The 21472-nt window shown below is 34.6% G+C and overlaps 2 protein-coding genes across 2 annotated transcripts; one reads left to right on the top strand and one right to left on the bottom strand.

Moving 5' to 3' along the window:
- Positions 1–1907: 1907 nt before the first annotated feature.
- Positions 1908–8866, top strand: LOC117933920. The gene is made up of 2 exons (XM_034855508.1): positions 1908–2230; positions 8324–8866. Exons 1-2 carry the CDS (start codon positions 2000–2002, stop codon positions 8558–8560), a joined length of 468 nt encoding a protein of 155 aa, XP_034711399.1. The 5' UTR covers positions 1908–1999; the 3' UTR covers positions 8561–8866.
- Positions 8867–9448: 582 nt separating this feature from the next.
- On the bottom strand, positions 9449–10191 carry LOC117933928 (late embryogenesis abundant protein 18). The gene is made up of 2 exons (XM_034855516.1): positions 9964–10191; positions 9449–9848 (listed from the first exon to the last, which is right to left on the bottom strand). The coding sequence occupies exons 1-2, from the start codon at positions 10051–10053 to the stop codon at positions 9552–9554; spliced, it is 387 nt and encodes a 128-aa protein (XP_034711407.1). The 5' UTR covers positions 10054–10191; the 3' UTR covers positions 9449–9551.
- Positions 10192–21472: the final 11281 nt, after the last annotated feature.

Raw genomic sequence — 21472 nt, 5'->3', positions numbered from 1 at the left:
AACGCTTCCCATTTTCTTGTATTGTCTCAGTATTGTTCCACTTCTGGTGGTGCAATGAGGCTTTCATTTTTTGAGAATTATTACTATAAGAACCATGGTATCGGGGATTTCTTCCACGACCACGTCCTCGTTCACGTCCACGAGTTTAGGACGATATTGCATTCACTTCAGGGAATGGTTCAGATCTAGTTGGACGAGACTGGTGATTTCTCATCAAAAGCTCATTATTTTGTTTAACAACAAGAAGACATGATATTAATTCAGAATATTTTGTAAATCTACGCTCTCGATATTGCTACTGCAGGAGCACATTCGAGACATGAAACGTAGTAAAAGTTTTCTTTAACATGTCTTCCTCTATGATTTTTTCTCCACACAGTTTTAATTGAGAGCCAATTTTGAAAAGTGCAGAGTTGTATTCACTAATAGTTTTAAAATCTTGCAATCTTAGGTGCATCCAATCATATCAAGCTTTTGGGAGAATCACAGTTTTCTGGTGGTCATATCTTTCCTTCAAATTACTCCATAGAGTAAAATGATCCTTTACCGTAAGATACTCATTTTTTAAACCTTCATGGAGGTGATGGCGAAGAAAAATCAATGTTTTTGCGCGATCCTGCAGGGATGCTTGATTTCCTTGTTTGATCATAGCTCCAAGATTCATTGCATCAAGATGTAATTCAGCATCAATGATGCAAGATAGATAGTTCTTTCTTGAAATGTCAAGTGCCACAAATTCGAGTTTTGTGATATTCGACATTGTCAAATAACTTCATATATATGACAAAACAATGTTATTAGAATCAGTTATAATAACTTGATAGCATTGGTATAACTTTGATTATAAACAAAATCAAATAATTTGTTTATAACTTTTAACAATATGTAACAAAACAAATCAACAATAATATAAATATGTAAAATTTTATTCTATATAAATAACTTCAAGTTTAAGATACGAGAATTACCTTCAGAGCAATTCGTGCTGATAACGTGTTGTAAAACAATGACAAATATAATGCAAATCAAAGTAGTAGAGATAAAATATATCTTACTTTGATATATAATATGGAAGAAGGAATCAAAGAAGAGAATTGAGAAAGTGAAAGAAAGAGATAGAGAATGAGAGGAAGAACTTTTTTTTTTTTCTTTCCTCAGGATGCTCTTACATGGGGTGTAAGAAGCCTTTTATAGGCTTCATAATACGAACTCCCATTACTCATCTTAAAGATGAGTAAATGAAGTTTATAATGACCATCAATGTGGTCATTCACTACTCTTCATTTACAACAGTAATATATTTTTTAGCAAATTAAAATGATAAATTATTATTTTTTTGATAATTTTATTTAATATTATCAATGGGTGTGTCATAAAATAATTATCTGATTTATGAAAAAATATATGTATTTTAATATATTTTTAAATTGATAAAGATCCGATTGATTTATAAAAGTCAATTTTTTTTTATTTTTTTAAATGAGTGAGTCAAAACCTATTTTTGCTTGATAATTATCTTCTATTATGTAATAAATTAATTAGAATCATCACCTTTAACCACTTTTATAATAATAATAATAATAATTATTATTATTATTATTCACATTGATGAAGTGGCAAACCATTCTTAGGAAGAAAAGAAAGAGAAAAATAATGAATATAGAATTTTCATTAAAGAAACTTAGAGTAGGCCTTCTAGGCTTGACTCTTTCAGAGCTTCTTGTTGTTCATCGAAAGTTAAAAAAATAAAAAATTCAGATTGTTAGGAAAATAAAATGAAGTTACATTTATATGGTGATTTTTAAATTTCTATTAAAGACAAAGGCAATTTCAAGAAAACCTTCATCCAGAAAATGGGGAACCCAAACAGGCCTTAAAGGTTTGTTAACTTTCCACCAAAGCAAACAGAGCCCTACGGACAGAAGCCAGTTGGGCGGAGCAAGGGTCTCTCATCCCGCCTTTCTCTCTCTAGAAAGATCCGCATCTTTTTCCGCAGGAGATGGGGTTTCTGAGAAGGATCGCGGGCATTCTAGGGTTTACTAAAGATGAACCTCACGAAACCAGGGACGTAGACGATGAAAACGATGTCGTTCGCGATCGCACTAGCAGAGAGGAAGTGGAAGTTGAGGATACTCGCCTTCCTCGTAAAGGCTTCAGCGTCCCCGCCCAGGTCGTCATCGAAAGAGGCCCTCTTCTCGTCCCCTGCACATCTGGAGAGGGTGGAGTCCAGGTTTATTCGCTCTCCCGTTTCTTTACTTGTTCTGGTTTCAAAATCTTGAGTTTTTTTTTTTCATGTTGAGTGTTTTTTATAAAATGCTACTTCTAGTTGAAATATTAAGTTGAATTTTTCTAGATTATTGATCAAAAGTGGAATCAGTTGGATTATATGATGTTGAACTTTCCAATCAAACTCATAAATTTGAACTCTTTTATTAGCCCTAAGGATAGCAGCTAGGGGCTTTCATATTAAAAATTTAGCTCTGAGCATGTGTCATGGAAGAATTTTTGGTGATGTTTCAGAGAAGAGAGAGGAATGGAATATTTTAGTGCAAATACGGAGCTTCTTATGGCTTTGGATTTGGAGCTCATGTTAAATATGGAACCCTTTCCCACTATTTTGGTAAAGGGTTGAGGGTTAAGGCTATGGAAATTTGTTTGGTGAAATAAGGTGTTAGGAGATATTTGCATGAAGTTACTACTGTTTTTTTAAGAAATTCATTGACTTGGTAAATATTTTCAGCTGACTATAGATACATGGACCCTCCTATTATTGGCTGCAAACCTCCAATCAATAGTTGTAATACTAATAGGAGTGCCAGACAAAAGGGTGTGCATCCCTGATGCTGGCAAACACAGTGGTAAAGCAATCCGAAGTAATGCCAGATAATAAATTTTCTTCCCCCTGAACAAATTGTTTCAATATCTTCTTCATCCCATGATTATAACTACAAAGTAGTGCATGTTTTCTTATATGTCTTTGTGTGTGTTTATTTATTAATTACTATGACTAATTCTCTTGGTTTCCTGCCACTTGGTGACGCAAGTGATAACTTGTGGTAATATAAACTGTTGTCTTCATATATGATCGGAACAAGTCTGGCACATAACATTCTTGAGTACCTATTCCTTCTTATGCAAGGAACAACAAAAATAACGGTGCTTTCATAAATTTGTCTCTAGTTGCTGAGCAGTTGCCAAAAGAATGACGAACAAGCTCCCTATCAATGTAAAAGGAGATGCACAATCTGCTATTACTGAATTAGTCCCATTTCATTGTTTTTAGACCTTTCGTCTTCTATGGTCCATTGGTTTGTGAGATTACTTTTAAGGAATGCATTTAGAGTGTTAGGTTGTCTTGCCAAATTCATTAGTCATGTTGCCTATGAAAAAAGAATCTTAGTAACATTTTGTGGTTTAATTGCTCTTCTTAATGGAGAAACTATACTTAGCCAGCCCATAGATCTTGACCTGTCATTGCTTATCAAAAAAAAGTTCTTGACTGTCATTACTTTTCCATTTCATTCCTAGACTAAATAAACGATGCTGTGCCACTGTGAGAAATATGCTGCCTTATCATTTTACTTAAAGGCCTAATACTTACTTGCATTGAACTAATGCTAAGTCTTGTTATTGTAGAACACCAATTCTGTTTTAGCTAAAGAAAAAGGAACTGAAAATCAAAGTAAGAAGTAAATTAAAAAAAAAAAGAAAGTAAATTAGTCATATTTAAGTAATGTTGCCATCTGGACCTTACAGCAGATAGGAAATAATCCGAGCCCTCTATATTGGAATCCACATTGCTGGCACTGCTTCCTTTGTCACTCGTCACCATGGAAATTCACAATGATCATTGATCTTGACCTCAGTTATATATTTTTGTGTGATGAAACTGTTATAGGCAAAAGCTCAATGTCTTTATTTGATTTCATTGATTAGTTGGGTTTGGTTTGAAGGAGGGAGTAGTTTTTTGTTTTCCCTTTTCTTTTTTTGGTGCTTTTTGGTAACTGTTATATACATCGTATGTACTTTGGTGCGCCCTTTTTTGGCCCTTTTCAATATCATTTTTATTTACCTATCAAAAAAAAAAAAAAAGGGAAAAAGAAACTGTCACTCCACTCAACCTATACAATCTCACTTGTTATATTATGCAAAAATCATAAAAAAAGCTGAGGGAGAGAGAATCACTGAATCAGCATATTGCATAACATGGATTCTACTACAAGTCCAAAACCATGTTTCTATAGTTCTTCAGCAACTGCATGGGAACCCCTCCAACAACCCCCCCTTCTTTCTCTCTCTCTCTCTCTCTCTCTCATGCGCATGCACATGTGTACAGGCACGACCATGACCACAAACCAGGACCCAATGTGTAACATCCAGATCATTTTCTGACTTTGATCGTGTCAGGACGATCATGGGTACTTGAATATAATTAAATTACCTTTTTTGTCTCTTTATGTCCTAGTGTACTTGTATGGGTACTTTATGGTTTTTGCATGAACTGAAACAGAATCAGCATTCTATACTAGCAAGAACTAAACATTCATGCCAGTGAAATTCAAATATTTGGCCTTGAAGTAAAATAACATAGTCGCATAGTAGTAGTTATTTCACTTTGAAAATGGAACAAAAAAGGGATGAGTGATTGAAGATGAATGGCTTGCCTCCTTTTGGGACCTTTTGCTCTCCTTGTTGGTTTCGATGGTTGTTCCTGCGGTCAGTTTGAGAGAGCTTCTTGTTAGGGTGGCTTGGTACAGGAATGGGCAAGAGGCCGAGGAAAGTATGGGAGTTATCCCCTCTTTGCTTGTTTTGGTGTGCCTTGAGAGAGCACAATAGCAAAATTACCAAATTTTTGAAGAGGTGGAGCATTCTGATAAGCTGTTTTTCCTTAAATTCTTCGTTTTGAGTGGTGCAGGGTTAGAGCTAGAATTGCCAATATTTCACTTATGGATGTATTGGTGGATTTGACGAAGGATTGGAGGCTGTGGCATTGTCTCTCTCTCTCTCTCTATATATATATATTTTTTAATTTTTTCTCTTTTCTTTTTTCTGTATCTGATTGATCTTCTTGGCTTGCAAGGTAAGAAAGATACCTTGATGAATGCATAGTTTGGAAGGACAATTAACTGAATAAGATTTCAAAGAGTTTTTTTCCCCATCTCAAGTTCATAAAAAGGTTTCTTCTTTAGATTGATTTTGTTTTCTAAAGTGTATTGTCATTTCGTGTTTAAGACATTTTGCTTGTCCTATCTCAGATAAGCATCTAAACTGTTGTCATCTATGACCTCTTACTAGGACATTCAATTTTTTTTTAATGGCATTCTTATTTCCATTATACTCATTTATTTGAGCATGTTTCTCCTGGGTCCCCAACATTTGTACCATAAAAGCATACATGGGCTTGTGGGAGTAATTTATATATGTATATCTATGTGTGTGTATTTGTATTTATTTATTTATTTATTTCTTTTAATTTGTTCTGGTGTTCTATGATAAGAGAACACTCCAGCATTTCATCAATTCCACTCTAATTTTATGGAGAACTTCCTCTTTATTCTCCCCTTATGGATAATAAATTCAAGCAAATGAAATAGCAGCCTAATCATCAATTTTGACTTTTTCTAGTTTTAGACTCCTGGTTTTACCTTCATTTATACTCCCCCATTTTACTTACATTCCATTGGTTATTCAACTTTGTTGGATTTTGAAGTATCCTTCCATAACTCTTACATTAGCTCCTGCTCTAATTTTGCCAACTATATTGTCACTGCACAGCCTATGTGTGTTTGATAAATGTATCCATGAACAAAGCACTAAGACAACAGCTTAAGACAGATCATTGATGCATGCCTTTTGTGATTGAAAATTCACTCCTTCAATTATTCTTATGCTAGTTATTACTTAATCTTATTTGCTTTCAATGCATTAATATATCTAATAAATGCTTCTTTCTCTTTTAAAAAAAGAATCCCTACATTATAATTCTATGGTAATCCTATCATAGGCTTTTATTTATTTATTTATGAGAAACAACAATGTGATATATTGAACTAGGAATTAAGAAGTACAATAGAAGGATGATGAATCCTCCCACAAATAGAAGCTGAACATAAGGAATATTAAAAACCATAAATCATATGGTAAATACAAAAAGCAACCTCTCCTTACTAAGCCTTACTCTTAGAACTATAGAGTGCTAACCAATCAAGTTGAACCACATTAAGGGGGAATGCCCTTAAAAGTTGTGGTGCAAGAGGCTCAAAAGAAAGTTAAGGAAATGAATGGTATCCCAAAGAACCTCTGAAGTCCTTGCCTTGTCCTAAAAAAGCCTAGCATTTCTTTCCTACCACACAACCCAAATTAGTGCAATACAAGCGGTTTGCCACAATACTAGGGCATGGAGCTTCCCAATCCCTCATATGAAATGATCATCATGTCACAAATACTCTTCGGGGGAACCCAATCCATCTTGGCTAATCTAAATAATCTATACCATAGCCTAATGCCAAAGGACAATGTAAAAAGAGATGATCTACTGATTCTCTATACTCCATACACAACTTACAGATATTAGGACTGAGGGTTTTTTCGGATCTTTTCAATTGTAGCATGTCATTATTGTTTACGTTCTTGTGTGCCACTAACCAAACAAAGGACTTGACCTTAAAAGAGACTTGAGATTTCCAAATAAAATTAGTAGGGAAAAAAGGAGTTGGATTAGAATGGTGGGATAAGACTAAAAAGAAAGACTCTATTGTAAATAAATCTGAAGAAGATAAAGACCAAGCTCTCGCATCTAGAACGGATGGGGATAAGTGCAAATGAGCAAGAGAGGACATGAGTCTTTTTAAATCTTCTATCTAAAAATCAAAAAGGTTATAATAGAAATTAAAGTTCCAAGATAAGGTATAAGTAGACCCAAGAATTGGTGAAATAGGAAGGTTTCTAATTGTGACCATTCTTGATAGTCTTGAAAATTGAGAACCCAAAGGTTGATTTCTCTACCACAAGTCTTCTAAAAAACGGATTCTCTCCCCATCTCTCACCACAAACCGAATGTACTTGGTAAAATCCTAAAATACCTATGGAATAGCCTTCCATGGGCGTGTGACCACTTGACTAAAGTGTTAACATCCCATTCATGAGTATGTGTCCCATATCTGCTTAGAATAACCTGGTGCTATAGAGCAAAACTCTCCCTAGGAAACCTCCATATCCATTTCCTTAATAGAGCATGATTCCTTAGAGAAATCTTCCCAATCCCCAATCCCTAATCCCTAATCCCCAATCCCCTTTCCACCTTAGGCTTACACACTAAACCCAATAAATAAGATGGTCTCTCTTGATCTCCCTAGCCCCTAATTAAAGAAAATCCCTTTGCAATTTCTCAACTTTTACAACCATTGCAGTGGGAAACTTGAACAAGGATAGGAAATAGGTAGGAATGGATAAGAGTTATTCTTTCAACCTAATGATAAATAGACCTTTTTCCATCCATCTAATCTTCGTGAGATTCACTCAATCACTGGATTCCAAAAAACACAAGCCTTTAGGTTCTCTCCAGAGAAGGTACTCTTGTCAAGATTGAACTTAAGTCTAGATATCTGCCCAAACACTAACAAAATAATCTTAAGAGTTTGCAGTTCTTTTGCGTAGGCTCTAGAAATTGGATAACATTATATGGAGGTTTTGTTTCTTCCTAAATCTTTCCATTCATCATCTAACAGAACTTCGTAATAGCTGATAGTTAAATTTATTTTTTAATACACTTATTTTATGTCCCTTAACCGTTGAATAACCTTTCTCATGAGAAGTTCTATATAATGTTGCATCCTACATTTAAGAACCAATTTATGGTCAATCTTTCTTGTATGTAGTGAAACTGACGTTTTGACACCCTTGCTTAATGTATAACACCTCTGAATAATCTGCATTGGAAGATCTATATTATGTTTCATCAGGTAGCACTATATTATTATGTAGGTGCTACAGTGTTCTCTCTCTTTCTCTCTCTTTTCCGTTTTGTACAGGTGGGGGTGTGTGCTTTCTTACTCATGATTTTGTTAAACAAATTAGAATGTTCAACCATAATGTATCATAGTTTTCCTAATTTAATCTTTTTCAGGACTCCCATCACTTAACGAATGGTAACTTCTGGTAAAATGTTGGTGGCTAGTTTCAATCTCTAATTCTTGGTTTCATGATTGAACTGTAAATTCTTTCAACTAACCAGTGGCAGCTCTTATGATTTGCACTATCTCTATTAATGTTAAGGTTTCTGCTTTTAGTAGTAAATATTTTCTTCATGTGTGCATGGCTTCAGGGATTAAAATGGTATGCAAAGCGTCTGAGAGTAGATGAAGATGGGGATGTGGCAGATGAGTTCATCGATGAAGTCTCACCAGACACATCATCTAGTGCAGAAGATCATCGCAGGCCATTACCAAGGTTTCAAGTGAATTACCGGAACCGAGCAGCCAAAGTGAGGAACCAGAAAATGTCCCTTGATGGGAAAATCCAACAGGGACTAGAATTTCAAGGTAGATTGATGTGGGTATGACGGACCTTTCTGAAGAAAGTAATCTTTTAGTTTATAGCATACGTATGTTATGAGCTTTTATTCTTTTGAGATTGACGTGTGCTCTCTCCTTGTGGTATCAATTATACAATCATGTACACCCCATTCTACCAATCTCGGCCATATGAGGGTTCTTTTAAATGGGCCTTCAAGGATCTAGTTTGTTTGTCTGTTAGAAGACATGAACATCCCTGAGCTGGGGCCTGTAGAAAATTGTTGAGATACTAAGAGAGAAATGTATACATTTAACTTTGGGTCAGTCTATATCATTCTAGTGCCATTAAGTTATCTTTCGATAACATGCCAAGCAGAGTGGCGATGATTAAAAGAAATAAATGTTCATAATTATTACCAGTAGGTGAGGTCCCGAGGAGGAAGATTTCATCACAGTTACAGAAGCTCAGCCACCGCCCACCAGGATTCAATTGCCATAATTAGTCACCTGAGCTCTAAGACCAGTCGACCTCCCCCTAGATTTAGCAGAAAATCAACACAATGGCCACCGAGTTTCAATGGTCAATACTAGGCTGTTTGCCTTTGCTTTTTTGGATTGATGAAGATGGCCGTTTAATAGTTCTCTTTGGTTCTTTGCCTTTGGAGAAACGGACTTCTTTTAGTGGCTCTCTATTTTTCTAGGGAACCATATTTTATTACACCCACTTATTTTCAATAGTGTGGGGCTAGGCCTCTTTCTGCTTTCAGATTTGGGCTATTACACCTACCAATGATCAAACTCTATACCGTGGTTTTTAGCTTTGAATCTCCATTTATTACAGTACCATCCATTTATTACAGTACCATATGTAATGAAACAATTACTGAACTTTTGCAACTAGTAATATATCTCTCTGAATAGCCTTGCTAAAGAGATGCACACGGAATACAGAGATTTAACCATAAGTTAGTTGGCTCAGAGTACACCTACTCCACTTCACATATACTGATACACATGATCTCAAACCTCAATTAAACTCTAGAAATACTTGGCCTCTGGAGGAGGATGCGTTGAAGGAGGATAGGTTGGGGCGGTAGTGGCTCCAACAACAGGCTGAGGCTGAGGGTACATCGGAGCTGTGGCCCCAGCAGCAGGCTGATTGTAGCCTTGGTGGGTGTGAGTCGTGTGAAGATGTGAGTGCTTGGCGTTGAGTTTGCGGGCGGCGTGCTCCGCCTTCTCTGCATGCAACTGCATCTTGGCTTGAGCCTCTTTGGCCTTCCTACGCTCCTTGGCTATCTCTTTCTCCTCCTTTGTCCTCGCCATTGCTTTCTCTGCCTGCAATATTCCATCACAACCAAGCCATCTTTATAAATATATTTTCCTTCACATTTTCCCAGCCTTTCTCTCACTATTGATCTTAGATTATAATCCAAAGAGAAAATGAGCGTACCTTCTCCTGAGCTCTGGCCTTGCAGATGGTGATGTGCTCCTTGGCCACGCTGGCCATGTTGCTTATCTTCTCCTTGTAAGATTGCATCATATACTCCCTCTTGATTAATTAATCTTCCTCTCTTGTGAATCCCTGTGGGAAGATGCTGTGATATATATGAGGAATGAAGGGAGAGGGTGGTGAGACCTCTATCTTGAAATAGGATGCCAAGAGTAGGCCACGCTAGCTGCCACGCGCCTCACATGCGCTGCATGCCTCCAAGTTCCTGCCATTTGTCCATACAGAGATTTGTAGCCAATTATCATTTTTTGCTTTTAAATCTCATCATCTGGCCTCACCTCACTCTTTCTTCTGTTAATTAGAATCTGTTTGGTCGTCCAATTTAAAAATAACTTTTTATTTTTAAAAGTAGAAATCTGATTTAGCATTGCTTTCTGTTCGCAGTTTTTAAAAATAAGGTGAAATAGATAATTATTTTTAAAAAATAACTACACGCAGTTTTCATTAATTTTAAAAACAAAGAAAAAATATAGAAAAATTAAAAAAAAAATCATAAAAGTAAATAAAAGTATAAAACTAAACGTGATATCATTATTCTTCTTTCTCTACCATGATACAAAATATCTTCAAACATGATATTCCTTTAAATTACACATGTTTTTATACTTTTTTTTAATTTATTAAAATTTTTTATTTACAAAATAAATTCCAAATCAAATTATTTTCATTTATAAAATTTATTAATTTTTAAAAATATTTTAAAACTCAAAAATCAATTTAATTAATACTAAAAAGTCATGAAACTTAATAGTATTAGAAAGTGATAGACCAAAATTCATTTTGAATGTCTTAATTAGTTTTTTCTTTATCTATAATTATATTTTTGCAATGATGTATAAATAGACATCTATAAAATTAATTTCTTTTTATAAAAAAATACGTAGGTATAATAAAAATATATTACAATTACAATATAAATACAATAACATTATGATACATTACAATAAGATATAATTTTAAAAATTTAAAATTTCTTACAAAATTGGGTAGTTGTGGGTTATTTTGGTATATTCGTAACATGTCTAATGTACAACAACTATTGTTCTTTATGATATAAAATATTTCCCAATTGATTACGATTTTCATTTGCTTGTTTTGTGTTTGTTGTTTTGGTTGTAATATTGTGAAATAGGTTGATTTGATTATCAATGAAAGAAAATCTACTTCTCTATTGATAAATGGATTTGAGAAATTCCATTTATGATTACCTTCACGAAGGAGGGGAGATTGTACCTAGAAAAGATAAATAAACACAATATAAGGGTGGGCAACAAAAAGACATATATGTTGGACGAGGGGTGTCATCTAATGATTTTGTTTTAAAGGCATGTAAACGGTTGTATATTAATCCAAAAGGATACACATTTTATTATAACCTTGAGTTTGATCCATCTACATTTCAACAGTTGGATGATGATAAGGATATGCATATGATGTTATCCCATAGTTATGATTATGCTTGTATTTATGTACTAAAATGGGCTTGAAGAGTAGAAGTGGAATGAGGTATAGTTTGTAAAATAATTATTGGTAAGTGATATATAGTGCATTAGTTGTCATTCATTCCATGATGCAAGTTGCTTATAATATTAATTAATCGAGTGTGCTATAAAATGTAATTATAATAGTATATAGGATACACAATTCAGTTGCATTATGTCAAGCAAACTGTAGACCCTCTATTTTGTCCTCCTACCACATGTCCTTTATAACAATTCCCTGGTGGCTCATTACTACTCGCGTGACCTATCTTTTTTAAGCCACCTCGGGGACTTGGGTTGAGGGATTCATTTAACCCCATTGTGACTATTGACAGCCCTAATTTAGACTTAGACTCACTTAAGCACTTTAGGCCCACTTAGACACCCTAAGCCCATTTAGGCACCCTAGGCTCACCTAACCAACTTAGGTCCACTTAGGCACTTTAGGCCCATCTAGGTGCACTTGGCCCATTAGGCAGAACCTTAGGTCCATTTAGACACTTTTCTAGGTTTAGTTTCACTTAGATTTGTTTTCTCGTTTTTTCTTTATTCATTTATTTTATTGATTAATTTTAATATTAAGTGAGTTTTGATTTATTTTATATCATTATTATATGTATTTTTTTTTGTTTTTTTATTTTATTTTATGATTGCATGAAAGGAGTTTTTTAATTTTTGGTGGTTCGAGTTTGACACTTTGATTATTATTATATGTTGCATTAGTTTAATTTCTTTTTATTGAATATGTCTAATATTTATTTATTTATTTATGTATTATACTTTTCATCTATTTATTCATATTTTCTTATTTACTTATTTAATCATTTCTTCAAACTTTAGTGAAACCAATGTTGACTTTTAACCACTTGAATTGTTTCGACTTCATATATGCTCGAGATTGCTTAACTAATTTTTAATTGAATAATCTTGTTCTTTTTATCCTCTTTTATTTTATTTTTATCTTCAATCTCATAATTTTATTTATTTTTTATTTTTTATTTTTATTGTGCATGAGGAAACGGGCTCCTATTGACTTTTGAGAGAATACCCAAACCTTTGATAGAAGGAAAATTACCAAAGTTGGTTTTGGTAAATGAAAATAAGAAGATGAAGTGTGTACATGGACGGAAAAGAGAGTTGTGTTAGAATGAAGTGAAATTCTGAGCCGCATAGGAAAGGTATATTCGGCTGGTCAAAGAGGGACGCTTATGGGAAGGGATCAAGATGGCTTGAGGAGGTGATTCCCGACATATAAAGAGAGCACATTCAGCGGCTCAGAAGAGAATGCTCATGGGAATGAATGAGGACAGTTATGTGGGGAAAATACAGAGGAAGAGAAGAGTTTTTTTTTTTAAAAAAAGAGGAGCGGGCTGCTGACGCTTGTATAGATATATTTTCTCATCACCGGATTGAGGAGGAGACCATTTTGATCATTTGACGGCTGTGACTTCGATTTTTTTTTATCATGCCGCACGAAGTCTAGAAGGGGGATCATCGAATGAAAAATGGAGGGGATTAGAGGCGGCCATTTGGAAAGAGATCAACAGGAATGTTGAAAAGATCATAGGCTGCTGTTCGAACAAAGATCAGTCCACGTTTTCGGAACGTAAGGAGTTGCTGTTTGAGACAATCTGAAGAGAGTTTTGAGAGCATGAGATGGGTTGTTTGAAGGGATTGAAAGAGCGAGCTTTGAGAGCATGAGAGAGAGCTGTCGTTTTGGATCTATGCAAGGAATTTTTCAAAGGGAAGGATGCCATTTTGTTTGAAGGGATCTAGAAGGAATTTTTCAGAGCGGAAGGGCGTGATTAAGAAAGAAGGAAAGGGAGGAGCGGACTACTGCTGCTGCTGATTTTTATTTAGATCAGGGGACTGCTATTGCTTCCAGAGATCATCACAAGCGAGAGAGATTGTGTGAAAGGATCAGTGCAAGGAGATTTGAGAATAGAGAAGCGGTCGTTTGAACTCACCAACAGAACCATTTGGACCTATTGACGCCCATCCACCCACGCATCACTGAAAACGCATACTAGAACACCTTGGTTCCTGAACATATTGGAGAAAATATCTACATACTGTTATTTTGGTAAGCTAGGTGAGTCATTTTATATATATATATGGCAGCATGTGTTTCATGTAACAGTGCAAGTTTGGATATTTTTTTAAAGTGGAAATATTATTATAATGGTAAGTGGTTTGACTTTTACAAGTTCCGACATGTATTGATTTTGATACAATAGCCTGAGTTTAAAGACTAGAATTGTTATTTAGGTTTGTGTAATAGGGCAAGTTTGGATATTTTTCTTTAGTGGAATTATTATTATAATAGGTAAGTGGATTGACTTTTATTACTAATGCCAGCATATATTTGTTTCGTTTTAATATGGCAACATGACAATTGTGTTTAGGGTTAGTTTTTGATTTATTATATTAAATTCGAAAAACATAATTTTTTTATGCAATTATACTTTAAGAAAAAAAATTTAGTTTGATATTTATTTAATTTAGTTTTGATTCATTTAATTATTAGTTGTTTATTTATTTATTTGCTACTAATCTAATACTTTGTAACTTATTTATTTATTAATGAGATTGAACCTATGGGTTAAAAATTCAGTTTAAAATAAAAATAAAAAAATCTATTGAAGGTGGTTTGAATTGGCTTTAGGTTTAGTTAAAATTATGGTTTGTTGAAATGATTGATTTTTATGTGTTAAGTGTTATATTTTAAACTTGTCTTAATTAGTGATAAAAATGTTTGTTAAGCCTGAATTTATTTTACTAACGTAAGTTTATTAAAAAAAATTACTTAATTCATTGAGTTTGTATTTCGTTTCATTCATATTTTATTTTATTCATATTTATTTGTCTGTGTCATCAACTTATCCATTTGATTATGAGTTTAATTTTATAGGTTAGAAATTTAGTCTCAGGTAGTTTTTTAATTTAATTTGTGGTTAAGGTAAAATTTTAATTTGTTAAAATAATTGATCATGTGTGTTAAGAATTTAAGTTTAGATTGGCTTTAATTAGTGTTTAATTCATTTTATGCTTAGATTTCATTTTTATAACGTAAGTTTATTTAGAAAATTGATTCCATTAATTCGTGTTTTTTTAATTATATTATTTATTTATGTGATGTCTATTTATCCATATGTCAATAAAATTAATTCTATAGGTTAGAGATCTCATTTTAAAATATATTATGGTTAGTGTTTTTGTTTAACTTCAGGTTTAGGTGCTCTTGTAAAATTTTTGTTCGTTAAAATAATTAATATTAGGTGTTAAATATTTGATTTTAAACTTGCCTTTATTGGTGTTAAATGGAAGATTAATTAAACAAATTTTAAAAATATGTGAAATTAATTTATTATTTTTATTATTTATTTTCCTTGCCTTTTCCTTCACATGAACTTAGAATGATAACAACATCTATACTATTCATCATACTATTAAATTTGGGAAGGAAACATCATATTCAGATTTCAAACAAAAAGATTACCTACTATAAATAGAAAAAAAGGCAATTAGGATAGAATTTCCACTTTGGGAGCAATTCCTTGTTTGAACTACTATCCCCCTGCCAACTTAACGTAATTCACATAATGAAAAACTTTATATAGAATAACCCTAAAGGCAAGCTGACATAATCCAACATAATTTCAGAATGTGTCTCTCATGCTTACAATGTTCATAATCAAGCATAATTTCAAAATATATTTCTCATGCTTACAATGTTATTAATCAAATGGACTAATACAATGACTTTTCTGAACTAATACTGTGACTTTTCTCAACTAATACAATCTTAAATTAGACAAATTTCGAAAACAACATAAACCAATTGCCTAATGAAACTATCAATGATCCATAGATCGATAGACATTTTCTCTGACTTCATTTTATGGTTTCATTATTAATTGTGTTAGCACTTTCTCCCATCTTATTTTTCACATCAAACTGTTATGAAAAATACAAAACATGCATTAGATTAAAGCAACCTACATAAAACAAGAAAATGAATGTATAATTCTTACAACATATCTTGCAGCAAAGTTGGGAGATAGGAAATGCTTTGTATTTTCTTTATTCTCGCTATTCAAAATTCGACAAATCATTGCTACAACCTTCATTGTCGCTTCATGTTGCACATACGGGGATGGTAAATGACACTAACACAGTTGGGATGTAGAATTTATTTTCATAAAAAATTGATATACAAATATTCCACACATTAGTACGTTATTTTAAAAAGACTTGTTAAAATCGAGAAAATGATATGGAAACTGTTGAGGAGAAGAAAAAATGGTATTCTTCTATATATAAAAGATACAGCAGATGAGGGCTATATATAACCTGTACATGAAGTTAATTTAGAAGAAACTAATCACACTAATCTAGGCTACAATCTTGGATGATTTACAATCAAATAAAACTAACTTGGTAACTAGAATATTTTTATTTCTATAATTACTCCTTCAACAACTCACGTCAATACTCCCCCTCAAATTGGTGCATAGATATCATCAATGCCCAATTTGTCAAGTGAGTTGTGAAATATTTTGCTAGAGACAGCCTTTGTAAGAATATCTGTTAGTTGATCTTCTGACTTCACAAAAGGAAATTGAATGACCTTGTCTTCAAGCTTCTGCTTGATAAAATGCCGATCCACTTCAACATGTTTGGTGCGGTCATGTTGAACTGGGTTGTGCGCGATTGCTATGGCTGCCTTATTATCACAAAACAGGTTCATTGTATCCTGAGATGAACACTCAATTTCCTCTAATAATCTTTTTAACCAAAGTAGCTCACACAATCCTTTAGCCATGCCTCTAAACTCAGCCTCTGCACTAGATAAAGCAACTACCTTCTGTTTTTTACTCCTCCAAGTGACCAGATTGCCTCCCACAAATGTGAAGTAGCCCGATGTAGATTTTCTGTCAGTAATGTTCCCTGCCCAGTCTGCGTCCGTATAGCCGTCAATGTGCAGATGTTGGTTTTTCGTGAACATCAGTCCTCTTCTTGGAGAAGACTTCAAGTACCGTAAAATACGAACCACTGCACTCATATGATCTTCGCTAGGACAATGCATGAATTGACTCACCAAGCTCACCGCATAAGAAATATCAGGTCGTGTGTGAGATAAGTATATCAGCTTTCCCACAAGGCGTTGATACCTTTCTTTATTGGTAGGGGTCTGGTTAGGAAATTCTCCCAAGCCATGGTTTTGAACAACTGGTGTATCAGCAGGTCTACAATCAAGCATTCCTGTTTCAGACAACAAGTCAAGCACGTACTTCCTTTGGGATAGAAATATGCCTCGTTTTGATCGAGCTACTTCAATCCCCAAAAAATACTTCAACCCTCCAAGATTTTTCATCTCAAATTCAGTTGCTAAATGCTCTTGTAATTTAGAGATTTCTTCCTCGTCATTTCCTGTAATTATCATATCATCAACATAGATTATTAGAGCTGTTACCTTCCCCCGTTGGTGCTTCAAGAAGAGAGTATGATCTGAATTACTTTGCTTGAAACCGTGCTTTCTCATGGCAAGGCTAAATCGTCCAAACCATGCTCTAGGAGACTGTTTCAATCCGTATAACGCCTTTTGTAACTTGCAAACTTCCTTCCCCTGTGTCGAAGAAACAAAACCCGGTGGAATGTCCATGTACACCTCCTCTTCAAGATCCCCATGGAGAAAGGCATTTTGACGTCAAATTGGTGCAACGGCCAGTCCAAGTTTGCAGCAAGAGAGATTAGTACTCTCACAGTATTTAATTTTGCTACAGGTGAGAAAGTTTCTTGATAATCTACCCCATATGTCTGAGTATATCCCTTCGCAACGAGCCTTGCTTTATATCTTTCAACTGATCCATCTGCTTTGTGTTTGATAGAGAACACCCATCGACATCCCACAGTTTTCTTCCCCTCAGGCAATGGCACAAGCGCCCAAGTATCATTTTTCTGTAATGCTTTCATCTCTTCCTCTATCGCTTGGATCCATTTGGGATTATTCATAGCTTCACTCACTGTATCAGGAACACCATCTGCAGATAATTTATGAACCAATGCCTTGAGAGGTTCAGACAATTTTTGAGTTGAGATATGGTTGGCAATTGGGTACTTTGACTTGCTCGTTCCATGATCGGGTGAATAACGGTTTGGTGGTTGCCCGCGGTTATGCCTGAAAGGTAGTTTATAGCCAGCAAAAATATTGTGAGGAGAGTTTAGAACTTGTACCTCAGGAATATTCTCCGGAGATTGGTCTAATTGTGGTACTGTCAAGTCATGGAAGGGTTGTTCACTTTCAATTTCCGTAACTTCTCCATTTTGATCTACTCTTGTTGGTTGTTGTTCGATCTCTGCTTCGACATGATCAACATTTTCAACTTCTCCTCTTTGATCTATCAGTATTGCCATTGGTTCTCTTGGCTGAACCTCCCTTATATCATTTGAAGTTTCTTCGAAGCCTGGCCAATTTTCCCAATTCTGCTCTTCACTCATCATCTCCCCCTGAAGAGAGGAGCGGGAAGATTGAGAAGTGAAGAAATTCTCCGATTCAATGAAGGTGACATCCATGGTGGTATAGAGTCGCCTTGTAGCTGGATCATAACATCGGTATCCTTTCTTGTGAGCTGCATAGCCAAGAAAAACACAACGGACAGCACATGGATCAAGCTTTGTCCGTTGATTCTTGTGTAGATGAACATATGTAACACAACCAAACTTTCTTGGAGGAAGCATTAGAACTGATGGTAATGTCACATGTTGTGCGAGAACTTGAAGAGGGGTTTTGTAGTGCAAAACTCGTGATGGCAATCGGTTCATTAAGTATACAGCAGTCATTACTGCATCTGGCCAAAATCGCTTAGGGACATAAGCAACAGTCAAGAGAGCTCGAGTGATTTCCAAGATGTGTCTATTCTTGCGCTCTGCAACACCGTTCTGTTGCGGTGTTTGAGAACAAGATGTCTCATGATGCAAACCATGTTCCTGAAAGTATTTGTGAAATTGTGCATTATCATATTCCCCACCATTATCAGATCGAAGAATTTGAAGTTTAGCAGAAAATTGTGTTCGAATCATATTATGAAATGATCGAAATATTTCAAACACTTCATGTTTATTTTTCATCACATAAAGCCAAGTCATTCGTGTACAATCATCGACAAAGGTTACAAACCAACGAACACCAGAAAAAATAGTAATAGGAGCAGGGCCCCAAACGTCAGAATGAACAATCAAAAAAGGAGTGTCACATTTATTCAAACTGATTGAATAAGGTACCCGATGACTCTTAGCCTGAATACAAGCTTCACACTTAAAATCTGACTCATTAAACTTCGTAAATAAATCTGGAAATAAACATCTCAAATACCGAAATGAGGGATGCCCCAACCGATTATGCCATAACCAAATCTGTCTTTCCTTAACTCCAGCAGAATGCATATTATTTGCTCGACCATAACTGAAATCATCCATGTAATACAACCCTTCCCTTTTAGTACCACGACCAATAATCTCCTTGGTGAGAATATCCTGAAACAAACAGAAGTTAGGGTACATTAGAGCACAACAATTCAATTCCTCAGTCACTTGTCCAATAGATAACAATTTATTGGAAAGTGATGGAACTAGTAAGGTATTTGGTAATGAAAAAGAAGGAGAAAGAGCCACTGTTCCAGCCCCTGTTACTGGATATGTTACTCCATTAGCATTGGCAATGCATACTCGTTTTGGTTGGGTGGCTTTAGAGAAGTCACAAGGGTCAAAGGTCATGTGGTCTGTTGCCCCAGAGTCAATGATCCAGCCATCATGGTTTCCCATTTTCGAGCAAGAAAAAACATAACCTTGGTTACCTGAGTCATTCTGAACAATCTGTTCACTAGTGGAGATAGAAGATTCTTGTTGTGGTACGAGAGATAGTTGAGGCTCTACGCTCATAAGAGCTGCACGACCAAGATTGTCGCCTCCACTTGCTTCACGCTTTTTCTTTGCCTTGAGTTCATGCCACCAATCTGGATAACCATGTAGTTTGAAGCATGTTTCTTTGGTGTGTTTTGCATTCCCACAATGTGTGCAGCCTCCTCCTTCCCCTTTTGGTTTTGTGGTTGTGTTAGGCTTTCCATTCGATGGCGTTTGAAAAGATAATTGGTGTTGAGGTTTATGTCCTCCTCTTGAAAGCATAGCACCACCAGATATGGTATCTTCATTCATCATCATTACGGATTGCCTCAAATCCTCTCTTCGAACTTGTGCATAAGCTTGTTCCACTGTTGGGAATGGTTGTATCTGCAGCACATCTGCTCGGATCTTGTCAAGCCGATCATCAAGTCCGTCTAAGAAAGTGTAGACTCTATCCTCCTGCAAAATAGAGTTATATTTTTGTATATCAATATCACATTCCATAGGATTTGGTCGACGAAAGTCGATTTCTCTCCACAAGCCTTGCAGATTGTTGTAGTATGTCTCGATAGATCCTCCTTCTTGTTTGAGTCTGGTTACTCTTCTTTTGAGATCATATACTTGTGATGTATCAGTGCCATCAAAGTACGTAATAGCAATATTATCCCAAATAGCCTTAGCCGTTGAGAATCTGATAAAGTTACTGACTAACTTTGGATCCATAGAATTGATTAGCCATCCCTTCACCACTGCGTTTTCGGTTCTCCATTTTCTGAATGCAGGATCTGTTTGCAGAGGCTGTGGAAAATCTCCATTTATGTATCCCAACTTGTCTTTACCTGAGATATACATCTCGACAATTTGGGACCATAGTGCATAATTGGTACCATCTAACTTGATTCCAATCTGTGTAGCAGGTTCATGACTTGTGATCTGGTTCTGAGTTTGGTTGTGGTTCAGTACTTGTGTCATTCTTGTCGTAAGATCTGCGAGAATTGAACTCCCCCCTTCGTGTTTTTCCACCCCAGTAGGAGGTGTTTCCATTTTCCTCTTTCTATTTTTTTTTTCAGAAATTCTGTGGCCCTAGAATCTCTGCTCTGATACCATGTTGAGGAGAAGAAAAAATGGTATTCTTCTATATATAAAAGATACAGCAGATGAGGGCTATATATAACCTGTACATGAAGTTAATTTGGAAGAAACTAATCACACTAATCTAGGCTACAATCTTGGATGATTTACAATCAAATAAAACTAACTTGGTAACTAGAATATTTTTATTTCTATAATTACTCCTTCAACAACTCACGTCAATAGAAACATATAACATGTTATATAAAAAAGGTATGTACTTGTAAAAAAAGAAGACAACTTATAAACCAATCGCAAATGTCTAATTCCAGCAACCAATGAGTAATGTATAAATTGACCCCTATTAATATTTCACCTTTAAGGTTGATGTCAAGTAGTGACCAGTTAATACAAAAAAAATTATGAATAAAAAATAAATTTAAAATGACTCAATTGTTTCGCCTCTCTCTCTATATAAACTAAATAAATTGACTCTAAATTAAATAAGATTTAATACTTTGAATCTCTTAACAAGTCTATTAATATTGAAAAATAATTTAGAAATAAAAATAACAATTATTATTAGAAATTCATATATTCAAATTAGTTTAATATGATTTTATTGTCTATCTTGCACATAATGTGTTGAATTTAATAATAAGTTTAATATATATATATATGTTAAAACTTTGGAACTCAAAAATAGATCCAACCAATATCATAAATAATAAATTAAAAAGGGTGTACAGTGAGTTGTACCCTTTTTCAACACAACTATATTTTCGGAATTTGCTTATTATGTATCTAATTTTTAATAATAATTTAAAATTAAAAAAATCTACCTAATTAATTACTAATTAATTATAGACTAAATCAAAACTAATCTAGAATTCTTTGAATTTGTTTAATATTAAATGCCTACCTGTAATGAAAACTTTGCTTATTTACATATTTGAAAAAAATTAAACTTTCTTTATTTTTAAATTTATTAATAA

This window comes from Vitis riparia, chromosome 2 (assembly GCF_004353265.1).
Source record: "Vitis riparia cultivar Riparia Gloire de Montpellier isolate 1030 chromosome 2, EGFV_Vit.rip_1.0, whole genome shotgun sequence".
NCBI lineage: Eukaryota > Viridiplantae > Streptophyta > Magnoliopsida > Vitales > Vitaceae > Vitis > Vitis riparia.
This window is presented reverse-complemented; position numbering and strand designations above follow the sequence as displayed.

Coding starts and splice junctions, on each gene's coding strand:
- LOC117933920 (XM_034855508.1), top strand. CDS start 2,000: ATGGGGTTTCTGAGAAGGATCGCGGGCATTCTAGGGTTTACTAAAGAT. Junction 2,231..8,323: donor CTGGAGAGGGTGGAGTCCAG/GTTTATTCGCTC, acceptor GCATGGCTTCAG/GGATTAAAATGGTATGCAAA.
- LOC117933928 (XM_034855516.1), bottom strand. CDS start 10,053: ATGATGCAATCTTACAAGGAGAAGATAAGCAACATGGCCAGCGTGGCC. Junction 9,849..9,963: donor AGGCCAGAGCTCAGGAGAAG/GTACGCTCATTT, acceptor GGAATATTGCAG/GCAGAGAAAGCAATGGCGAG.